This window comes from Heterocephalus glaber, unplaced genomic scaffold (assembly GCF_053883595.1).
Source record: "Heterocephalus glaber isolate CG9 unplaced genomic scaffold, H.glaber_assembly_v1.0 deba00001688, whole genome shotgun sequence".
Taxonomy (NCBI): Eukaryota; Metazoa; Chordata; class Mammalia; order Rodentia; family Bathyergidae; genus Heterocephalus; species Heterocephalus glaber.
The window spans coordinates 4,071,648-4,095,517 of record NW_028258413.1 but is presented as its reverse complement, the minus strand read 5'-3'; the positions used below and the strand labels follow the sequence as shown (position 1 = coordinate 4,095,517).

Sequence of the window (23,870 nt, the reverse complement as noted above, 5' to 3'; positions counted from 1 at the left end):
TACACGGTTTAAATGGTAACGGATACTATATTTTATTATACTTTCATAAAAAGGACTCCACAAAAAAATCAGAAGACATTTATTTTAGTTCCCATTTTTGTCCAGTTATGGGGTCGTGTTTAAGGGATCACTGTGGAAGAATAATGTGGTATTTTTAGTTTTTTCCCAAATTTTCCAACTATTGGTAAAACTGCATATTTATGAATAGGTTTGCCGAGCAGATCTTGGCTTCTCTGCCCCTGCGTTCCGAGGCCACTCGCAGAAACGAGCCGGAAGAGGCCTTTTGCCAACAAGAAGGGCACCAAGATGGAGGGGGAGGAAAGGGTGAGAACACAGTAGGATGTGCTACCTACCGGACCCAGGGCCTGCGCATCAGTAAAGATTAAAAAGAAAACAGAGCTGCGGGTAGCTCCGGGCGGGAAGCGCTGCCGCCTCAGGCGCATCCGGGCGGCTCTGGGCGGGGCGCGGGGCTGCACGGCGCGCCCTCCCCGTGCCCCACCCGTGTCCCGGACTCGGCGGCCGCGGGTCACGGGGCAGGGAGCCGGGCGCAGCCAATCCAGCCAATCGGGGGCCCCGGCCAGGCCCCGCCCCGCCCCGCCCCGCGGGCCGAGTGCGCGCGCGCCGGTCCCGTCCCAATAGCTGTCCCCGCCGAGCATGTCCGCTCCGGGGCCCCCTCCCGCCGCCGCCCCCGCGGGGGACGCGCCCTGGACCCCGCAGCCCGCGTGCGCGCTGCTGCTGCTCTGCGCCCTGGGCGCGCTGCTGGGCCGCGGCTGGCTGCGGGGACGCGGGGCGCGCGGGGTCCCCCCCGGGCCCGCACCCTGGCCGCTCGTGGGCAACCTGGGCCCCTCGCTGCTGCCGCGCTGCCTGCGGCGGGGAGGCTGGGGCACGGCGAGGGGCCCGCAGGCGCAGCTGGCCGGGCTGGCGCGCGAGTTCGGCAGCGTATTCAGCCTCTTCGTGGGCCCGCAGCGCGTCGTGGTGCTCAGCGACTTCCGCAGCGTGCGCGACGCGCTGGTGCAGCAGGCCGAGGTGTTCAGCGACCGCCCGCGGGCGCCGCTCGTCTCCATGGTCACCAGGGGGAAGGGTGAGCGGGCCCCTCCCTGGGCCGGCGCCACCCGCGGGGAACCGGAGCGGAGGGCGGGCCGGGGCGCGGCGGGGACGGCAGCCTCGCGAGCGGTTTCCCCGGCCTGGGACAGGGCTCCCCGCGCCGCGCGCCCTGGCCGGGGGCTGCCCGCGCCGCCTGGGCCCTGAGCTGCCCCTCCTGTCCTTGGGGTGCGCAGAGCTGTCAGGCGAGTGGCCTTGAGTGGATCCTCTCAGCGCACCGCTGCAGAACCGCCCACGATGGTGTGAGTGCCAGGCCTGAGGCGAAGTCCCGCTGCCTCGGCCTTCTCTCCAAATGGTGGAGAGTCACGAAACGCACCGCCCCAGCCACTTCGGGCACAGCTCAGCTCAGGCTGCTGCGCCCACCTCACGTGCACGGTCATCGGTCTCCCCCAGCACCCCGCGTCTTGCAAGGCTGGAACTGAGCCCGCCAAGCAGCAGCCCCTGGCCCTCGCCGGCGACCCCGCTCTGCTGTGGCTCTCTGAGATCCGCAGAGGCGCAGTCGCGCATCATCTGCGGCTCTGAGGCTGAGGACGTTCAGGGTCCCCTCGCGGAGCAGCGCGGCAGGAATTTCCCTGTTTATTCATCCGCCGGCGCCTGTGGTCCTTGGGGATGCTGCAGGCGTCTGCGCGGCCCTGCTTTGTGCTGTGGGTAAACACTTGGGTGTGCAGCACGGTCATTTGATCGGCGACAGCTCTGTGCTTAGGCTTTGGGGACCGCCGTGCCACTTTCCACGGTGGCTGCGTGATTTTGATCCTCCTGCCTCAGCCTCCCGGAGTGCCGGGACGACAGGTGTGCGCCACCGCGCCCAGCTGAGGCGTTTTTAAAAAATGAAACTGTTTCCAGATGCAGAATGAAAGGAGGCTGGGTTTATTTCCGGGTGCCCAGCAGGATGAGGCGCGAAGGAGTGAAGGAAGGGCAGGGACCAGGACAGCCCGGTCACCTTGGGCTGCTGTCTCCGGTAGCAAAAGAGTAAAACGAGAAGTTGCCCAGAAACAAAATGTGTGGACCATAGGAGGAAGGACGGTACTGGGGAGGAGCGGTCCACACAGCCTTGCATCTGCGTGGTGAGACAGTCCCGAGACCGGCTGCTAAGCTTGCTGACGCCAGCAGAGACCCGAGTGTCTCAGACAGTGTGCACCGAGGGCCGGAGAGCTCACACACGCAGGGAGGGCAGGGGCGGGAGGTTACCCAGTGCCTCTGAGTTTTTCACAATCTCCTGATTAGATGGATTGTTTTCCTTTTTAAGCCCATAAAAACAACAGTGAGCTGGTCGTGGTGGTACATGGATGTAATTTCAGCACTCAGGAGGCTGAGGCAGGAGGATCTCGGTGAGTTTGAGGGCAGCCTGGCCTACATAGTGAGTTCAAGGTCATCTGGTGCTTGCAGGTCAGTGAGGCTGGCACCACTGCCTCGGCCCCTGCGTCTCTGAGTGCACCGGGTGGGTGGGTGGGGCGTTGTCCGTGGTTGCTGAGATAACTCCTGGTCACCACATCAGCTCCCGAAGTGGCAGGGGCGCGAGAGACAACTGGAGTAGGTGCCAGAAACCCTTTCTACCCTAACTGAGCCATAATAAGCCGTTGAGAAAGAGGGGCTCTTAGGCTAAGTTTCTTTGAGTGCCCATTCAGTAGGCGACCTTCAGCCCTTAAAGCATTAGAACTGGGCAGAACATAGTTGCAAAATGTGTAAGTGCATCCAAAACAAACTAACAAGAGGGGATTGGGTTCTAACTGAGAAACGCAGTAACCAAGATAATGGAAGTCAATTTGTCTGTGAAACAAGGTTAGTTCTATTGTTAAGGTGCCACTGAGCTAAATCCCCGGTACAGAACTGCAAAAACTTTGAAGACAAATGACAAACATTAATGCCTGTTTACCAATTAAGAACATATATTTTTGTAATAAAGCAAGATGGTCCCTTATTTACTAAGAGGGACATGGCTCTTCCCAGCTAAATGATTATAAGCAGCACACCAGTAGCAGTTTTGGAAAACAGTTTAATTACTTTTACAGCACATTAAGACAACCGTGGTCGACTGGATTACACCAGGACAATTACACTTTCAAAATAAGGCATACTGCATATAATCATAGTTTATCTTACCAAAAGGATAAAATAAAACTTTATATGAAAAAGACTTTGAAATGCCTGGAGCCTGAGCATTTCAGTAGTATGTTTTAAACAGCACTTAATTATAACCTCTTAGACCATACCTTAGGCTATGACTGTGTACTCTGGTACAGAGTCTCGTATTTCCAAGAATATTTTGACAACTGAGACTCATATTTGTATCTTCGACTAGCTGAAGATGTTATAGGCAGATATAGACACTGCATATTAATCCAGAAAATAAATACGACAGATTTGGGGTACGAAAAGCCCCAAGATCTTTTTTTTTTTTTACCTGAACCTTGCAAGACTTTCCTTAAAAAAAAAAAAAAAAAAAAAAAAGATTTTACAAAGCACATTCTAAGTATCTAAGCAAGAAGTAGAGAGAAGCTGTAGCTGTTTATCTATTGCAGTCAGGCCTTTTAGCCTCTCTTGTATAGACATTTTTTTTTTGTACCGGGGATCGAACTTGGGACCTTGGGCTTGCAAGGCAGGCACCAGAACCACTGAGCTAAATCCCCAGCCCTTTTAGCCTCTCTTAAAACTATCAGCATCAGAACACAAAACCCCCAGGCCAGTCAGCAAAGTGAAAGATGGTTTCTGAGGCCATTCCTGAAGTATTCAATGTGTAGCTGCCCTTATGCACATTGTGGATTTAGGATTGAGGTAGGACAGGAAAAGTAAAGATAGGTAGAATCCTAATTTTATTTTTATTATTATTATTATTATTATTATTATTATTATTATTATTATTGCCACTGAGCTAAATCCCCAGACCTTTAAGAAGTTTTAAGGGCTTTTTTTTTTTTTGGTACTGGGGACTGAACTCAGGACCTTTTGGTTGTAAAGCAGGCGGCAGAAGCACTGAACTAAATCCCCAGTCCCAGAATCCTAATTTTAAAACTGTACTTTAAAAAAGAACTGTGGCTTCAGGATACAAAGTTCCCCAAGGTTTCAATGCCTTTTTCCCCTTTTGGTGAGTCCAGAGAATCCCTAAGGGACTCACAGGTGCCCTAAGCCTGTAAATCGGGTGCTCTTCTCTCCGGTAAACTGAGGCAGCATCCTCCTCCCAGACCTAACCCCAAGGAAGCAGCACTGTGCAGCTGGTGGGATCACTAAGCTTCGAGCCCTGCAGAGGGTCTGCATCCTGAGGGCCCCCAGGTGGCAGGGACACAGCCTCCAGCCCTCCAGCACCATCTTGGGGACCCAACAGCACATGAACCCCCGCCCTGCCAAGTGTGCTCCCCTGAGGGCCTAAGGCCTCTCATGACGCGGCCTGCAGCGAACCTGTAGCTCTGGGTGGGGTGAGCTGAGCTCCCTCTTTCCTTGTCAGGGGACCTCTTTGGGCCCCGTCGGGCAACAAGAGCAGAAATGAGCCTTGATGATCTTCTACTTACTATTAAAGCTGCTTCTCTAACTTAACTGACCTACGTTAGAGGAAGCTATTCTGACGGAGTCCTTGTTCCTAGATACTTACTGCCCCTCTGCAATAGTTACCTGCAAAATGATTAAAGGGTTGGACCTCTCTTGGTGGGGCATCGCAAACTGTTGGTTACACACACATACACACAGACCAACAATCTGAGGCACACTTAGACCCCAGGACATTATCTTCTTCCATAGATTTTAGGAGGTCAAGAGTACTGGAATTCATACCTAACACATTTCTGATTAATTTTTAAGTTACTTTTAAGTTATTCACAAAATATGTAACATCAGATGAGCACACAAGTCAGTCCCAAGCCATTTCTTTTGCCAAAAGGGAAAAAAAAACTCCCCAAAATTACTGTACTTAGACATAGAAAACAATAGTGGCTGTATCTCAGACACTTAAAATACTTCTGATTGGCTAGCAATGTAGGTAAAATAGGTCAACAGTCTGAAGTCACTTTTACCTTTCAAGTTTGCTTAGGTCATAGGAACTGAAAGATAATGGAGTTTGTTAATGAATGATCCATTATTTCTAATTTGGTGCCATGTAAACAGTTTACAAACCCAACTACACCTCAGACACAACGTACAGTAACATAAACACACACACACAACAAAGATTTATCATTTACCAGTTTTTAAAAAGTTACACTGTTGACCTGCTTTTCCTTACTCCTCAATTGTATGTGTAAAGGCACAGTTCTCCACTGAAGCAAGGTACGCAGTTTACCTGGAAAGGCACAAAACCCTTCCAAGACTTTCCGAGTCTTAGAGCTCCCTGAAGTTTTCCTACCTGCCTTACCTTACAGATTTCAGTCAGTTTGAAACAGATGTTGACCAGGGTTTTAATAGATTTCCCAGGGTACTAAGACATAGACACAGCGGTTCGAAGTTCACACATTTTCTCCCTGCTCTGTCCAAGGCCTGTCCTGTGTGAAAGGCGACCTGTCAGGGACTCGGGGGCTGCAGGGATCCGAAGGCCACAGTCCTCGGTCTGCTTTCCCAGTTTTCTACTTGATAGTGAGGCGAAGTCAGATGGTGGAGGAGTGGAGGAGAAAGTGAGGGAGAGAAGCTGGTTGCTGGCACACAGAAGCTGAGAAATGTCTGAACAATTGAGAGGATACCCACAGCACAGCCAGTGTGGACTAAACTGGGTCTGCGGACAGAGCGAAGGAGATGGAAAGCCCGCCGGCCTCTTCGGGAAGCACAGAAGGCCCCTCTGGTACCTGGCACTGACCCGGGGAAATGTGGATGGTCTTCCAGGTAGCAAAGCAAAAGATGCACAATTCAAACGCACAGAACCAAGCAAAAATGAGTCAATTTACCAGGTGAGAAAAAAAAGCTACAAAGAGTCAAAAGAAGGTAGCTATGGATACCATCCTGGACAAAGTTACTCCAAAGAAACACCCCCCCCCCCTTCTGGGGATGGTACCTAGAACCTTGTATTCCGCTGTATCCCCTCATCTTTTGGGGGGAGGGTATGGGGGAAAAGGGTCTTGCTAAGTTGCCCAGGCTGGGCCCAAACATGGGATCCTCCTGCCTCAGTCTTTTAGAGTGCTGCGATTATAGGTGTGTGCCACCATGCCTGGCTCCAAAGAATCCTGAAGGCGGCTGCGCCAAATCAGAGTGCACCTGAGTTATGTAGTCAGTGCTGAACACAATACAGACACCTTTGTCCGAGTCACAGGAACCAGAATTTCTCCAGGGAGCTCCCAGGTGGCACAAGCGCTCTGTCCCCACACAAATCACACACGCCATCTCCAGACTTCGCAGTGTCTCTAATCTCCCGGTGTCTCTTCCAGACAAACTGGCTACAGCCAAACCCAAACCCAAAAGGCTGATAGATGCAAGTATCCTTTTATTTAAAACTCCTGTGTCAAATATTACTACAAAAAGTGAAAAAAACTCACATGATGAGCAAACCGCTAAATTGCACGGTGGGTAAGTACAAATCAGAACAGGAAATGTGAGCCATGCCTTTGTGACAAGCCACTCTGATCCACTTGCAGCAATCAGAGAACTATGAGTAAAATGAGATACATTTCAAAAGAAAACATGTTGAAAGTATCAAGTGATGAGCACTCTCTGCAACAATGAGAATGTTCCAGTACTTCAGGGAGATACACACTTGTGTCCTCTCACTTTGGAGGCTCACGTGGCCAGGTCTGGTCAAGCTGAGGATGTATGTATGTTGTGACTCACCCACTGGCTCTTACTGTCTTCAGAATTAGGAGGAATCCAATGGGAGGATAAATACATTTTTAGACATGCAAAATCTTTAGAATTTTTCTCTCATGCAGCCTTTCTTGGAAACGGCTAGAGGATGTGCTTCAGCAAAATGAGAGAGTAAAACAAGGAAGACAGATCAGGAAATGGAGTCCACCACAGAAGAGTCTAACAAATTCCTAAATGACAGCAGCGTTGGGTAGATATTTGGACAGTTTGACACCACATGTGGAGGTGATTTGGCTGAGTTTGATTGTGGGTATGAACAAGTGAAAATCAAGTAAGTTAGAGTTGTAGATGGCTTCAGTGATTTCAGATGTTTTTTGTTGTTTTTGTAGTGCTGGGGATTGAAGCTCCGGCCTTTGCACTGAGCTAAATTCCTAGCCTTTAAGATTTTTTTTAGTCCAGATCTTGCAGGGTTGCTACGTTGCCCAGGCAGGGCTGGAACTTGGATCCTCTGGCTCAGCCTCCCCGAGCTCTGGGATCATAGGTGTACCCCACCATGCCTGGTTGAGTTCAGATGCTTTTAAATTGCAGATGCTGCCAAGAACCAATAATGTATTACTTGCCAAGCTTCCAGACAGAGAGCTGGTGGGTCCAGCCCAGTAGGGGAGTTCATTTTATCCAGCTAATAGTTACCGGTCACCTCTGCGTACACGGCACTGTCGACAACGGGGATTGTGAAGGCATAGGTCCTGTTTCCGCCCTCCTGCTGGTCTGTTACTGTCCTTGTCCTTGTGCTCGTGTTTTGAGTGTGGGTGTGTCTGGCCCGAAGTGTTTTCTAACCTCGCTTCCCCCTTGGGAAACTGAAGGCAGTTTCTGCACCCTCATCTCGCACATTGAAGCTCGGTATTTACATTTACCAGCAGATACTGACAATCGAGGTAGCTTCCCAGCCCGTTCTCTAGTTTCCCTGGATTTGATGGTGTTATCTCACTGCACTTCTGTGTTCTCACGTTTGCTGAGCCTTCCTCTGGGTTGGTAGTCACTGTGTCTGAGCCTGCTGGAAGGGACTTGAGGGGCACACAGTGTGCTTCCTGGTCAGGGTCACTCGGTGTTCTCTCCCCTTCATTTTTAACTTTGTTTTTGTTTTTTTTTGAGACAGGGTCTCACTGTGTAGTCTGGGCTGGCCTTGAACTCGCTATGTAGTTCAGGCTGGTCTTGAAGTCCCAGCCATTCTCCTGCCTCAGCCTCCTGAGTCTGAGATTACAAGGAAGCACCACCATGCCTGGCTCACCCTCTTTGTTGGTGCCCTTCTGCAGGGGTTGTGTTCGCACACTACGGCCCTGTCTGGCGACAGCAGAGGAAGTTCTCGCACGCCACTCTTCGTCACTTTGGCTTGGGCAAGCTGAGCCTGGAGCCCAGGATCATTGAGGAGTTCAGGTTCGTGAAGCAGGAGATGCAGCGGCATGGGGACTCCCCCTTCAACCCAGCCCCCATCATCGGCAACGCCGTCTCCAACGTCATCTGCTCCTTGTGCTTTGGCCAGCGCTTCGACTACACCAACAGGGAGTTTAAGCAGCTGCTGGCCCTCATGTCCCGGGGCCTGGAAATCTGCCTCAGCAGCCAGGTCCTCTTGGTCAACGTGTGCCCCTGGCTCTACTACCTCCCCTTTGGGCCATTTAAGGAGTTGAGACAGATCCAAAAGGATATCACCGTTTTCCTGCGACAGATCATCCAGGCCCACAGGGACTCTCTGGATGCCGAGAACCCCCAGGACTTCATCGACATGTACCTCCTGCACGCGGAGGAGGAGCGCAGGCGGGACAGCAGCAGCAGCTTCAGCGAGGATTACTTGTTCTACATCATCGGGGACCTCTTCATCGCTGGGACCGACACCACAACCAACTCCCTGCTCTGGTGCCTGCTGTACATGTCCCTGTACCCCGATGTCCAAGGTAAATAGCGGAGGAGTTCCTCGTTCGGGGCAGAGCCAGGCTGTTTAGATGGGGATTAGCACCTTCAGGGGTCTCATGGCCCCAAGCTCTAAGCGCGTCCTCAGCCGCAAAAGCAAATACTTGGGACCTGGGAAGGAGCTGCCAGTGCAACCTGGTCTGCAGACGGGCGGACTCCTGCCTTGACTTGGTCACCCCTGCTTTGATTTGTGCATGTCTGATTGTCTGAATCAGTGGTGAGGAAAGACCGCTGGCAAAGTGGGGCACCTCAGCTGCGCCCTAATGCTGTGTGCACCCGTTCGTATTGTTTGGAAAGAGGAGAACGGAAGCACAGAGAGGTTGTGGGGCTGCATACCTTGTTCTAGCACAGCAGGATGGCCAGGCAGCGCCAGGGCCGTTAGGGGGAAGGCAGGGAGGAGGGTGCGTTCGTTTCCATTGCTGCCACAGCAAATTCCAGCGGACTTCACGGATTCACACCACGCAAGCTTGTTTTCTGACAGTCTGGTGTTACACGTCTGCCCCGCGTCCCACAGGGGCCCCTCGCCGGAGTCCTGGAGGACACCAGTTTCCTTGCCATCCCAGGTCCTTGGCCCGTGGCCCCTCTGCACCTTCAGAGCCGGCGCGACACCATCTCTCTGGCTGTCCCTCTGCACCCTGCCCGCCCCCCCCCCCGCTCTGAACTCAGCTGGGTAGTCACGTGATGCCTGATAGCAGTGATAAATTCTGAGGTCTGTGTTGTTGGGTGACCTTGTCATTGTGCGAACGTCAAAGTGTACACTAGGACAACCAGCTCTCACGAAGCCAGGGCCATGCTGGGGTCTGTCTCTGACTGAAACGTCAATGTGACACGCGGCTGCACTTAGGCTGGGCACAGCCACGGCACTGCAGTCTCATCGCGTGCTGCGGCTGGGATGTGTGGGACTCTTGGCCTCAGTGTGGTGGAGGTGGCCCCAACAGCCGGGTGGGCCCGTCAGAGGTGCTGTCCTAGGAGCCTGGCTAATTCCCAAAGGAGTGCTGCCGAGGCTTGGCTCTAAGTGTCCCTTACAGGCTCAGGCATTGACAGCTTGGTGCCCAGCTGAAGGAACGGTGGCAGAACTTGCAGGGCGCGGCCTGGCGGAAGGAAGATAGGTCATGGGGGTATGTCCCTTACAGGGACTGTCGGAACCCTGGCCCTTTCTCCCACTGAAGCACGAGCCAGGCCTGGTCCTGCTTAGCTTCCGAGCTCAGACAAGATGAGGTGCGTTTAGGGCGGTGAGGTGTGGGTGGCCTCAGCCCCTCACTCTGCTTCTCAAGTGAACAGCTTTGTTGTGCGGTGTGCCCCTTGCCTCGCTCTTCCTGCCACTGACCAAGAGGGCCAGGCCCAGGGACCAAGGCGTGAAACTGAACAGAACAAACTTCCTCCTCTGAGGGCCATCTCCCCAGGTGTTCTGGCACAGTGCTGGGGTCGAATGCAGCGCGCCACTGTGAGAAGCGTGAGCTTGGCCCCCAACCCCTCCCGCTTCCCGTTCGCCACGCCACCTCTCCCTCTCACAGGCTCTCACCCAAAGCTGAGCAGACAGGGCTGCCCGAGAGGCACTTTCAGCCTCCACACTGTGAGGTACAGAAACCTCTTTTCCCTGTTCCACCCCGGGTGAGGTATCCCGTTTACAGGGGACTAAGGTGTGGACATCTTGGAGAGGCCACCATTCTCCATGGACGGCACTGTGCCATCTTTTATCGACTGCCACAGAACAGATTATCCCACTATAAACAGGTTAAGATACCATATTTATTACTTCACATGGCTTCTGAGGGCCAGGGATCCAGGAGTGGCTTGACCTGGATGATTCTAGTCTGGGGTTTCTCGTGAGATTAGTCAAGTTGTTGACTGGGCTGTAGCCATCTGTATGCTGGACTGGGACTGGAGGACCCCCTTCCAAGCTGGCTCCCTCATGCTGTTGACCACAGGCCACACTTCCTTCCACTCTGACCTTGCCATGGCTGCCTGACTCAGTGGCTGCCTTCCCCACAAGTGAGCGACTGGAGAATGAATGACAAAGAGGAGGGCCCCTAATCTCAGCAGTGACATGGCATTACTTCGCCCTTCATCTTGGTACAGAGCAAGAGGGGAATGCACAGGACAGAAACCCTGTGTCAGTCGGCACTCCATTACTGTAGCAGAACACCTGAGGCAGTCCCCTTATCAAGAGGGCTGTTCCATCTTGCTCACTGTTTTGCCCGTGCAAGGCAGCACATCACGCCATCACGCCCAGGGTGTGTGGTACAGCAAAGCTCCGCTTGTGCCCAGGGTACAGAGGAGAAAGGAAAGGGCGCGGTCCCACTGTCCTTTTCAAGGGTGCACCGCAAGGACCTCACCTGCCATGAGGCCCCTCCTCTGTGTTTCTACCAATTTTAATAGAATCACAGGACAGGACTTTGGCACACATGGGCCTCAGGGACATTCCAGACCCAAGCTGCAGCCAACCCCACGAGCAGGGCCAGGGCCATCTGGGGCCACAACCTGGCCTCTCTTCTGTCCACACGTGAGGGATCCAGGCGCTCCTGCCTCCAGTGCCCTCTTCTGCCCCATCCTCTCTGCTGCCCCATTCTGTGCCCCAGGTGGCACAACTGACCCACACACATCTCATGCTGCCAGCCTGTCGGTGGCGGGTAAGGGGAAAACAGGTGGACGTGGGACGCACACACAACTCTCCCCACGGTGAATCTCAAGAGTTCCTTCTTTCCTCTCACACAGAAAAGGTGCACGGAGAAATTGAGAGGGTCATTGGGCCCAGCCGAGCCCCATCTTTGACTGACAAGGCCTGGATGCCCTACACGGAGGCCGCCATCATGGAGGTGCAGAGGTTGACGGCGGTGGTGCCCCTGGCCATCCCACACATGACCTCGGAGAACACAGGTGAGTCAGGCTGCATCCTGTGCCCTCAAGAGGGGCACATGTGCAGGCGGGGGGCACTGTTACAGACCCTGGAATCTCCAGGGCCTATTCTGGCCGAGAGTTGTCCACTGTCAGGCGAAGTGCTGGGCCAGGACCACTGAGTTTCAGTAACAGCTCAACAGTGCATACATGCTCAAACTGGCAAAACAAATAATGCTTTACTTTTATCATATTTTATTTTACTTGTGGTTTTTTGAGACAGGGTCCAACTATGTAGTTCAGACTGCCCTTGAATTCACAATATAGCCCAGGCTGGCCTCAAACTCACAGTGCTCCTCCTGCTGCAGCCTCCTGAGTGCCGGAATTACAGGCCTTTGCCACCACATCTGGCTCTAGTGCTAAAATTTAAATCAGGTGGATTGTTAAAAAAAATTCCAGAGTTAACAAAGGTACCTGTAGTCCACTTCACTGGAGTCAGAAGAGCTGGTCTTACCGTGGAATGGAGTTTCACACTGGAAATCACCCTGCCTCAATTTCTTACATTCTGCAACCAAAGCATAAATATTACAGAATTAGGAGCCGATCTGATTCTAGGGTCACCATTTCAGTGGAACCCCTTCGGCAGGTCTTGTCCAGATCGTCTTCAAATCCCCATCAGGAAAGATTCGCCCCTCCGGGGATGGCTGTGGTGCGATGGGCTTGAGAGGACACGGGTCACTGTCATCTCGGGGTGTAGGTTGGATGCACCATGGCGTGCAGTGTCTCCTCAGGCACTGTTTAGCTGATGGAGAGCCAGGTCGACCTCCCTCTTCGCCCTTCTCTGTTTACCTCCCTCATCTTACTGCATAGACAGCTCGAAACAGTCATACTTTATGTGAGCCTTTGGGTTTGCGATTCTTAGGGAATTTCTTGAAGTGCCCTATTATTTGTTTTAGTGTTTTCCCTTTTTTTACGGTTTGCCTTAAGTCAGCAGCATCGGAGCCCCTGTGCCTGTCACGGGCTTGGTCCTGGGATGGTCCAGATAGACCAGGTTGCCAAGAGCCAAGGGGCTCCCTGTCCTGAGGACTGTGGATTAGGATGCCGAGTAGGATACTAGACTGTTTCCCTGACAGTGGTATTTCGGGAGAACGTCAGCAGCAGAAGTGATGCTGTGTTTGTCCACCTTAGTGCTCCAAGGATACACCATCCCGAAGGGCACGGTGGTCCTGCCCAACCTGTGGGCAGTGCACAGAGACCCGGCTGTGTGGGAGAAACCAGACGAGTTCCACCCGAATCGATTTCTGGATGACCAAGGACAACTTTTAAAAACAGAAGCCTTTATTCCTTTTGGGATAGGTCAGTGAAACCTTTATATTTTCGTTAACATGATTTTAAGGAAGTAGAACTACGGGTAGGGTGTTGCTCAGTGGTTGAGTGCTCGTCTGGCCTGGGCTAGGGCCTGGGCTAGGGCCTGGGCTTGGTCCTTAGCATGCACCAAAAGAGCAAACCACAGAACTAAAAGAATCACTAATTATTCCGTGTTGTTGTAAAAATGTTTGTGTATTGGCCGGCTGATGGAAGACGTAAGTCATTCAGATAATGTGCTTCTCCTATGTTCATCTCAGGGAGCAGAGTGCGCGCTAGAGGTAGAGCTCAGTGGTAGAGCGCACGCCTAGTGTGTTTAAGGCCTGGCGCTCGCTCCCCAGAGGAGGGACAGGGACAGGGACAGGGAAGCGACGACCAGACTCCCTGGGCTCCGGTCGGGTTCCAAGGTGCAAGGAGCAACTTCTGACCTCCCCTGGGCTGGTGCGGCAGGGCTCTCAAGTCGCGGCGTCCCTCTTAGGCCCCTAGTCTGGGGTACATGGGATTCTTTTATGGAAAAGGAGGGCTCCACAGATTCTAATCTGACTCCCCCCTTGCTCTGCCAGGTGACAGCCAGGAAAGATAAGCAGGCAAGGACTAGACAGGGTCTGTGTCAGCCTGGACCTGTCTGTCGATCCTGCCCAGGTGGGAACAGGTGTTTAGGAGTAGCAGTGAAAATGTGAACTTCGTGTGGAAAAATTCTGTCCATTATACTCTGTGGGAGACTGGTTTATATGGCAATTTTATTTTAAAATTTATATCTGCATTCAAAACACCCAATTTAGGCGAGTTACCTGTATTATAAATTTCTACCTTCTACCAAGATAGATTACATAAAAGTACAAATTTCCTGTGATGAATGTCACTATACTGTATACCTAAAATGTACCAATAAAATTAATTTAAAAATAAATAAATAAATTTGTACCTTCTGCCAGGTCGTCCCAGCACTTGGGAGGCTGAGGCAGGAGGATCGCATGAGTTGGAGGCCAGCCTGACTTACATAGTGAGTTCAAGGCCAGCCTGAACTACATAGGGTGACCCTGACTCCAAAGAAAACAAACAAAGAATTTGTACTCTCTGAAGTAGGAAGCGGGCCCATGTCCGAATCTCTCCCTCTCCAGGGAAGCGGGTGTGCATGGGCGAGCAGCTGGCCAAGATGGAGCTGTTCCTGATGTTTGTGAGCCTGCTGCAGAGCTTCACATTCTCCCTGCCTGAGGACGCTGTGGAGCCCGTCCTCACGGGGAGATTCGGCCTCACGTCAGCCCCTCATCCGTTCAATGTCGTCGTCTCTGAGAGATGAAGAAGAGGTGAGCCCGTTCTTCCCTCCCACTCACTGACAGCGGGCCTGGCACCCGGCCGCCGCAGGCTGGGCACACATCTGAGATGGGGACAGGCAGGCCTGGAGGAGGGAGGGAGGCGCCCAGCTAGAGGCCGGGCGTGTGCTTCCCTGCGGCAGTGGCTCCCACCCACGAGCCGTCTTCCAGCCCACAGCCTCCGTCCTCCCGTGTTAAGGTGACCCTCGAACTCGCTTCTGTCTGTGCTCTGCAGAGGCGGGCCGGCCAAGATGTCCTCCCGTGCTGGAGACGTCCTCCCTGCTGGCTTCCAAAGACCTCTGACGATGTGAAGGCGGCTTTCAACCTTGACCGCGGTCCCAGGGAATGAGGCAGATCTGGTTTTCTAAAGCACTGGTTCAGTGTCCCTGTCTCTGGGCTCATTCCGCTATGGGTGTCCTTCATTTAGGGTTCCAGTTTTTGGTATCTGCAGACATAGAGCAAAATGGACCCTTGTCCAGTCCACTGAGGAAAAAGTCAGGACTCCCCAGTTCCCGCCCAAGGCTGCTGCTCTCCGCCCAGCTGGGCTGTGGAGACCCAGCCGCCTGCCCTGGGGCCCCAAATGGTGAGAGGGGACTGTGATGCTGGTCTTGAGCCGGAGGCTTTTCTCGGACTCTCCCACCACCACCGCTGGGCCGGCCCTGAGTGCTCTCGGGCAGCGTCCTGTCCCATGGACAGAACCCTCTCGGCCGGGAGCCCTGGCCTGGGCTGTGCTGGCTTCCCAGGGGTCCTGCTCTGGCAGCTGCCCGTCCCGGGGCTCCTGCCACTCTGCACAGGGAGGAAACTGGCACAGCGCGCCGGCAGTAAGGACTCCTCCTCCCTGAACTGTGCTGAAGGCCTCAGTCTGTGTCTGATTGTCACAGCGAGGTGCCAGCTGCGGCAGAGCATGGAGGCTTGGGGAAGTTAAGGCACAGGGTTACAAACGCTGTCTCCGAGTCAGACCTCTGGACTGACCACTTCTCAGGGCTGCCACCAGGGTCCCAGCTGCCCGACAGCCATCCTCTTCCCAACGGCTCTGGGTAGCGGAGAGGGTGCCGGTGGTCAGCACCCGCTCTCCCTGGGTGCCTGGTCCACATGGGAGCGACTTTAAGGAAGAGTACTTAAGGGAAGCCACCCCATCTCTTTCCCTTTTTTTTTGTTTTTGGAGGACAAAGTCTCTCTATGTAGTTCAGCCTAGCCTTTTACTCACTATGTAGCCCATGTTGGCCTTGAACTCAATGGCGATCCTCCTGCCTCAGCCTCCTGGGTGCTGGGATGACTGATGTGCACCTCCATCCATTTCAGTATGACCTACGGGTGGTGTTTTTGTTGCTTAAGGTGACTTTTGAAAATCAGTATATATTATTTCTTATCATCAGTTTAGGCCAGATTTTTAAAAATTGCTAGACTTCTGTTCATCTGAAACAACCATTTTAAACCCTGAACGATGCCTTAGCCAAGAAGCGTCACAGGGTGAGCCCAGCGGCCTGGGCCGCATCCGGTGCCGCGCTTTCCTGTGGCGGAAGTGGCCCTGTGCTCCTTCTCCGAGAAGAGGGAAGAAAAGACCCAGAGAGGCTGTTACTCTGAGAATGGACAGAAAGCAAGAGCGGACGGCCGAACTGGGGCAGCTTTGCTGGAAAGGCCTCCTGTGCCCATCCCTCTCCCATTTCCAGGTTGGGACAGGCCCGAGCTCCCGAGCTCCCCGCCACCTGGGCCGCTGGGGTCTGGGGTCCGCAGCCCACGGAGGCAGCAGGACCATTCGGGGGTGGGGGTGGTTCTCCTTGGCCGCAGCACATTCCTGGGCAGACTCCCACCCACTCGCCGAAGAGAAGTAACGCATGCTGAGCAGAGATCAGAAGAGGAAGATGGAGGCGTAGGCTCGGGCACTGCTTCCTCTTCCACGCTTCATTCTCTGCATCACTTACGCCATTTTTCCTTCTTAGGAATACAACCAAGTGCTTGAAATACAGAGACATGAAATACAGACTAATCTTGGTCTTTTTTAAAGTGTCTTGAGGATTTTTTGTTTAAGAAAGGCTAATCAACTAAATGCAGAGGAAGGGAGCAAAACGGGGAGGGTGCCAGCCTGCAGACGGGGACTCAAGTGTGGATGGCGCCACACTCTAGCAGCATAGTCTGTTCCCGGCAGGAAACTCACATGCTTTTGGATGGCACTAATAACTCAGCATCAATGGGTTCCTTACTCTAATTGTACATGGATTTTCAATATTTCTAACCAGTTTGTAGCTTACTTGAAAAAAACTGGTTTGAGATTTCAGAATCAGTTTATCAAACTTTTAAGGTTCACTTTTTTTTTTTTTTTTTGTGCCGGGGATCGAACTCGGGACCTTGTGCTTGCGAGGCAGGCGCCGGAACCACTGAGCTAAATCCCCGTTCCAGGTTTATTAAACTTTTAAATACAACACCTCAAACTGTAGTGCTTTTTAAAAGATCTTTATGTGGTACACTGCTGAAAGGAGTCTTGATGCTTTCCTTACACATACTGACATTTTACAATTTTTGCACTTCATGGTTTATCAGAAATATAAAAATAATTGTACTTTCTTTTTTTGGTACTGGGGATTGAACTCAGGACCTTGTGCTTTTGAGGCAGGCGGCGGAACCACTGAGCTAAATCCCCAGCCCCCAGACTTTGTTTTATAACTGCCTAACATCTTAATTTTTGGTCCTCATCTTTACCATAGTTTTTGATGCTTTTAGTAAACTTTTTATTTTAATGGAGAGTGCCACATCTGTTTTTCTGATTTAACTGCTAAACAAAATTTCATTTTTACCAAATATCAAGAAAACAGAGGAAGAAACAAAGCAAGTCTTCCAAAGGGACATGGCCACAATATCACAGCAGTCGTGAGACAGGAGTGTTCTAAAATGTGCCACATGGCTGATGTCACCAGGCGCTGAGGGGCGGTGTGGCCGCTGTTCTGAGTTCCCACAGCCCAGCGCTATTCAGAGGAGCATGAACCTCACACCCTGTGACACAGCATGGAGGACTTGTCCCTGAGGCCCTGCAGGGACCTCACAGCTACCATCCTACCCAGGATGGGAAGATGGAAAGCTTCTCCTCAAGGCTTAGGACAAGGACGGCCACCCTCACCACCTCTGTTAACAGATACTGCAAGGCCCAGCCAAACAGACAAGAAATAAAAATACCCAACCCAGAAGCAAGCAAAACTGTCTCAGTTTGTGGGTGACCTGACCGTGTGTATAAAAACTCTAAAGAGCCAACACAGGGGCCAGGGATTTAGCTCAGTGGTTTTGCTCCCTGCTGCACAAGCTCAAGGACCCGAGTTTGATCCCCAGCACCAAAAAAAAAAAAAAAAAAAAAAAAAAAAAAAGAGCCAACACAAACACTGTTAGAATAAACAAGTTCAGTAACTTTCCAGGATACAAAATTAACATGGAAATTTGTGGTATCTTTCCATACTGACTACAAACTATCCAAAAAGAAAATTAAAACAATTTCATTTATATTAAGAAAAAGAATAGGAATAAACCAGAGGTGAAAGACTTGAAAACTGAAAGTTAAAAATACCGATAAAGGGAATTAAAGACATAAGAAAAAATGAAAGACATCCCATGTTCATGGATTGTAATAGTAAAATACTTCCCACATGAGCGTTTATTATATATTACAAACACGTATTCATAAAAAAGAGTAAAATGACCATAGTCTCCAAAGTGATCTGCAGATTCAGTGTAATCCTAACAAAATCCTAATGGCATTCTATACAGGTATAGGAAAAAAAAAAAATCTAAAACACTCATGGAACGTCAAAAGATCACAAATAGTAAAAGCAGTCTTGAGCAAGAATGACGAGTCTGGAAGCATCACTCTTCTTAATTTCAAAATATATTACAAAGATGTAGGAATATAAATGATGCGGCATTGCCATAAATACATAGCAGGTATGACTGATATATATGGTAAATGGTATTAAAAATTTATTACAGGGCTGAGGATTTAGCTCAGTGGTTCTGCTGCCTGCCTCACAAGCACAAGGTCCTGAGTTTGATCCCGGGTGCCAAAAAAAAAAATTATTACAGTAAAAGACAATCTGAGCCTTAAAGGCTAGTAACAGTATGAGGAGATTTGAATAAAGATGATGTATGAATGGCTAATAAATGAAAAGATATTAAGCATCAGTAGAAATTAGGGAAATTCACTAAGTATACCTTTTCACACTTGCTAGGATGGTTATAGTAATTAAGAGAAATTAACAGGTGTTGGTGAAGCTATGGGGAACATGAAATCCTTGTATGTTGCTGGTGTAGTCATTTTGGAAATAGTTCTGTGGTTCCTCAGTAAGTTAAACATAAGCTTTCCACAGTGATGTTCCTGCCATGGAGCCAGCCGACCATAAACTGACTGCCCTGAAAATGTGAGCTAAATAAACCTATCGTTCTTCAAATTGTGGGTGTTGGGTGATGGGGAAAGTGATGGTGAAGCTGACTAATACAGTAACTATGTTATACACTTGATATGTAGCCCACAGCAATTCCTCTTCAGTCAGTGCAGCCCAGGTAAGCCAAATGGTAAACTCCCAGGCTCTAAACCCACTTAAAGGGCTTGGTTGTACCATTCAATGAAGTTACCAAAAAAGAAATCACTGAGTTGTACACTTGAAATGGGTAAATTTTATGATACATAAAATAAACCACAGGAGGCCAAATTTTTTAAAAAATTAAGTAACAAGTGGTGACCAAATGCAATACCTGACCCTAGACTACTTTCAGTATGGGAAGGAAACATATCTACAAAGGACATTATTGGGTCAATTAACTAAACTATAATGCAGATGATAGATTAGACAGAAATGTACTAATATTAAATTTAAAGTTGATGACTATACTGTGGTTAGATAAGGGAACTACCCTAGTCTTATGAAATACATCCCCAAATACTGCAGTTCAAGGATCATGATGTGGGTAACTTACCTTTAGTTGGTCCTAAATTTATGTCTATATACAGATAATAGCTAAAAATGGAACAAGTGGCAAAGCAGATGTGGCAGAACATTAACAATAGGTGAGTCGGGGTATATGAGTTCCTTTGCATTGTTTTTATTCTCTCAACTCTTCTTTAAGTTTGCAATGATTTATAAATCAAGTCAAAAAAAGTTCTTCAATGGGGCCGGGGATTTAGCTCCGTGGTTTTGCCTCATGCTGCGCAAGCGCAAGGACCTGAGTTCCATCCCCGGTTCAAAAAAAAAAAAGTTCTTCAATGCAGTTTTGGCCATGCCTGTCATAAAAGGTTCCACCCTTGTGGCCCCTCCTACATTTCCAATTTCATCTCCAGGTATCCAAATGAACCCTGTGCTTTGGTAATTCTACACTGATTGCATTTCCACTCTCCATCTCTGTTCCTTCTCTCTATATGTACTCTTTCCTTTCCATCTGGTTCATTATTTCATCACTTTCTCTGCATGACAACTTTTCTTTTTTGAGACAGAGTCTCACTATGTGGTCCAGGCTGGTCTTGAAAGCACTATATTGTTCAGGCTGGCCTCAAACTCAGTGATCCTCCTGCCTCAGCTTCCCAAGGGCTGGGATTACAGTTGTGTACCACCATACCTGGCAAAAACTTTCTAATGATCTTGAAGATTTCACTATCTTTCTTTTAGTATTGGGGATCAAACTGGGGTCCTTCCACTTGTGAGGCAGGTGGTGGAACCACTGAGCTAAATCCCCGGCCCTGATTTCACTATCTTTCTTTTAGTATTGGGGATCAAACTGGGGTCCTTCCACTTGTGAGGCAGGTGGTGGAACCACTGAGCTAAATCCCCGGCCCTGATTTCACTATCTTTTCTAACAGGATGTAGGTTAGCATGCTGGTTAAAAGTAACAGCTTTACATTCACACAGACCTGAGTTCAAGTTCTGCTCTGGAAGGAAGCCTCTTAGGCCTAGGCAAGTTATTTACTTCTGTATGCCTCAGTTGTCTCGTATGTAAAATAAGGATGAAAATTCGCTGCCTGCTGCACAAGCACAAGGACCCGAGTTCGATCGCCGGTACCAAAAAAAAAGAAAGAAAACAGGATGAAAACACTGACATGTCCTGTATGAGTGATGGGTGTACATAACAAAATACATGTGAACTATTTACCACACAGTCTGGGAAGTTGAGCATTTATCCAATGTTAGGTGTTACTCTTGCAACACATTTCCTCATGAACCCACCCGTTTCCATCCCCACCATGCTTAGCCACACACCTCCCACAGCCTCACATTGCACTCTGGAAAGCATTTAAACATTGCTGTCACCGTTCTGGTTTTATTTCACCTACTTTGGCAGGTGCTTTTTGAAGAACAAAGACCACATTCTAGTCACTTCTGCTTTTTGGAGCACCTAGTGTCATGTCCAGCACATAGATGAACAAGAAATGTTTCTTGCCTTCAAGAACTTATTTCAAAATTAATGGTTTTATTTTTTAAAGTGAAACAAGAAGTCACTATTAGCTTTACTTCATTCTAAACGTTTGGCTCTGAAGAATGCCTGAGAATTATAGTTAAGGCATATTTTAATTCTGAGTTCGCCTTTAATTCACTTTTAGGTGAACTAGCAATTGGGATTTTTGTGAGGGATACTTTGAAAATCAGAATAGGTAACTTTACTTTTTTGTGGCTAAAATTTAAGTACTTGAGGAATAGAAGAAACTAAAAGTTTAGGGCAGAGGTGGCAAACCTACAGCACATGTGCCACAGCAGGCTGTTTTATCACTGAAAGCTCTAAACGGTTTGCCATCACTGGTTTAGAGTACTGGGGCCAGATTTAGAAATTTGGTCTTTATCTTGTGGACAAAGCTTTTAACCAATTAACAGTTCACTCCTGGCATGACTCCAGAAACGTATTTATGTACTATCCTGAGTGTCACTCAGGCAAGTGCCATTTCAACCAGTCGATTCTTGTATTGAACAAACTTGGTAAAACTGTCATTTTTATATTTCCGGTCATATTATCTTATAAAAATTAATAAAAAATATGTAATCTTGGTCATCTTGTATTTAAATAATTGGACTGACAAGTGGTTAACTGGGGGCATCATGGCAAAATTTTTTGAAAGGTACATTATGGGGGCATATAATGCCATGTGTTTTAGAAGTATCTCTATTGATGAATTAATAATTTTAATTTTGAGTTTTATTAATGTGCACTTAACAGGAAAATAAAATATCCATAAAATAGTAAAATTTTAATATGTAATGTGTTTAGTACATCAACATTTTCACATCAACTGTTCACTTGCTTATAAAACCTAAAAAATAACAACAGAAATAAATTCGTGTGTGAACTACAATGAAATTAAAAACAAAAGTCTACCACAGAAATAATCTTTGCTTCAACTGTCACTCCTAAGGCAGTCTTCACACATGACAACAGCATGCTCCATACACAAATCTCAGCCACACTGACAGCATATATGCTTAGCTTTCCCTTCATGTGTGACAGCCTGTACTTGTCACCTCTTATCTTCCTCTTTTGTCAGGAGCTTACCATATTATACAATAGGCATTTAGCAGAAAAATAAAAAATCAATAAAGTATCAAATATGTAATGAGTGTTTACAATACACATCAATATTTTCACATCAACTGTTCACTTGATTACAAAACCTAATAACAGAAACAAACTCCTATGTGAACTACAATAAAAATATAAAGAAAAGTCTACCACATGGGGCTGAGGATGTAGCTCAATGGTGCCATCCCTACCTGTCAAGTGCAAGGTCCTGAGATCTAGCCCTGGTACTGGGATATTAAAACAAAAGTCTACCACAGAAATAATCTTTGCTTCAACTATCATATGCAAGGCAGTCTTCACACATGAAAACTGTATGCTCCATACACAAGTATACCTTACACTGATAGCATGTGTGTTTTGTTTTCCTGTCTTTTTTTTTAGGGCACAGATGACATCTTTTTGGTTTTTCTATTGTCCTAGTAGGTCTTTGTGATGTTGCACCTGCCTGTTCACCTGTCAGCTCCAAAATTTTTTGGCGTAGTTCCTTGGGCAGAAACATTTTATCCTTCTTCTGCTGTAGTTGTTCCCTTATCAGTTCCAGTCCCAATCCTCTAAGAAAATTTCTTCGTGATATTTTACACTTGTTATTTTCTTTGTAAACAATGAAACTATTTATACCAGATATGTTTAGGATCAAGTAAAACACAATCATTGGCCAACGCTTTGTGTTTCGAGTGACATCATAGTTGCTACATAATTCATCAACAACATCTACTGCACTTTTGGTCTTGTTGTAAAAAGTTTCCATCTCTGGCTTCATTTGTGTCGCGGTATCTCTATCAATACTGCCATCATGATGCAATGTTGACATCAGAAGTACCACTTTGTTTTTCTTTGCCATATAGGAAGCCAATGTTATATCTCTCTGAAATCCAAAGATTGTACTATACAATTCTCTATTTCGAACTTGCAACATTTCACTGGGAATTTCTGCTTTGTTCTTGCGTATAGTTCCTACGCTGGTCAACTGGTGTTCTCTTAGTAAACGTAACATCAATGGGTAACTGGTAAACCAACTGTCGAATGTCACATTCCGATGAGTTTGGGAGATAGGAGCAACAAGTCTATTTACAACATCATTCAGTTTATTACTACACGAATAAGGACCTGGTGGCTGAGTTCCAGGATAAATTTCTAAATTGAAAGTATAATATGTCTTTGCATCTACCAGGGCATATATTTTTATACCATATTTTGAAGGCTTATTTGGCAAACACTGCCTAAAGCTACAGCAACCATGAAATGCTGCAAGCTGTTCATCAATAGTCATGTATTCAGAGGGTGTGTAAACTGCTTGGCAGTTTGAGACAAAGCTCTCAAATAATGAGCGGATAGCGGCCAGATTATCGGCTCTTTTTCTTTCTTGGCGGGTGGTTTTGTCATCAAACCTCAGGCAATTCTGAAGGAAACCAAATCTCCTCAGTGTCATTGTTATTCTACAAATTTCAAGCCCACAGCCATCACTTCTCCATAAGTCTTTTACATTCCTACGATTAGCATGAGAAAGCCCTGCTAAGTATAGCAGACCTATGAATGCTTTCAGTTCAGATAGTGAGGTGTCATAATAAACACATTTTTGAGTATGACTATCAGTGCATACAGAACGTTTTAGTTGTATTTCAGTATTTGTGTGTTTCACAACATCTTGTAGCATATCGTCTGTTACAATCAATTTCCAACACTGAATTGCAGTGCTGGCATTCCGACCAATTGGTTTCACCCCTGCCAAGAACCCAGTATTTTCAGACCTAGTTCTAACATTGGATCTTTCAGGCACAGATGACCATTTTGTTGCATTTTGACTGGTCAAATATGTACTCACGTTGATGTTTTCTTCATCATGTGAATCAAAGAGGTTTTCATTCCTTGTGTCTGTATCAGTCAATTCTTGGTCCGTTTCACTGTCACAGGATCTTTGGCTCAAATGGTCAATATCAATGTCATCAACATCGGTGGATGAGTCACTTGATGATTCACTTTCGACCTCCCCCAAAATTTGCAAATCTGGTTTTTCATGTGCCATTGTACTGATTTGGGGTAATT

General features: G+C 48.6%; 1 protein-coding gene and 1 long non-coding RNA gene across 3 annotated transcripts in view; one reads left to right on the top strand and one right to left on the bottom strand.

The window, feature by feature from the left end:
* Positions 1-64: 64 nt before the first annotated feature.
* The window catches only part of LOC106007851 (uncharacterized), a 29,651-nt gene continuing 5,845 nt past the window's right edge, over positions 65-23,870 (bottom strand). Inside the window, exons 2-5 of one of the 2 annotated variants that reach the window (XR_015446385.1) lie at positions 15,499-23,870; positions 13,904-14,736; positions 12,128-12,178; positions 65-12,032 (exon numbers count right to left, since the gene is read on the bottom strand). This is a non-coding gene — a long non-coding RNA (uncharacterized LOC106007851). Of the gene's footprint in view, positions 12,179-13,903 lie in introns of both variants that reach the window. The other variant, XR_015446384.1, reaches the window with a different exon arrangement.
* On the top strand, positions 636-16,295 carry Cyp2u1 (cytochrome P450 family 2 subfamily U member 1). Its single transcript, XM_004866296.4, has 6 exons — positions 636-1,081; positions 8,127-8,762; positions 11,494-11,655; positions 12,802-12,969; positions 14,100-14,285; positions 14,527-16,295. Exons 1-5 carry the CDS (start codon positions 655-657, stop codon positions 14,276-14,278), a joined length of 1,572 nt encoding a protein of 523 aa, XP_004866353.1. The 5' UTR covers positions 636-654; the 3' UTR covers positions 14,279-14,285; positions 14,527-16,295.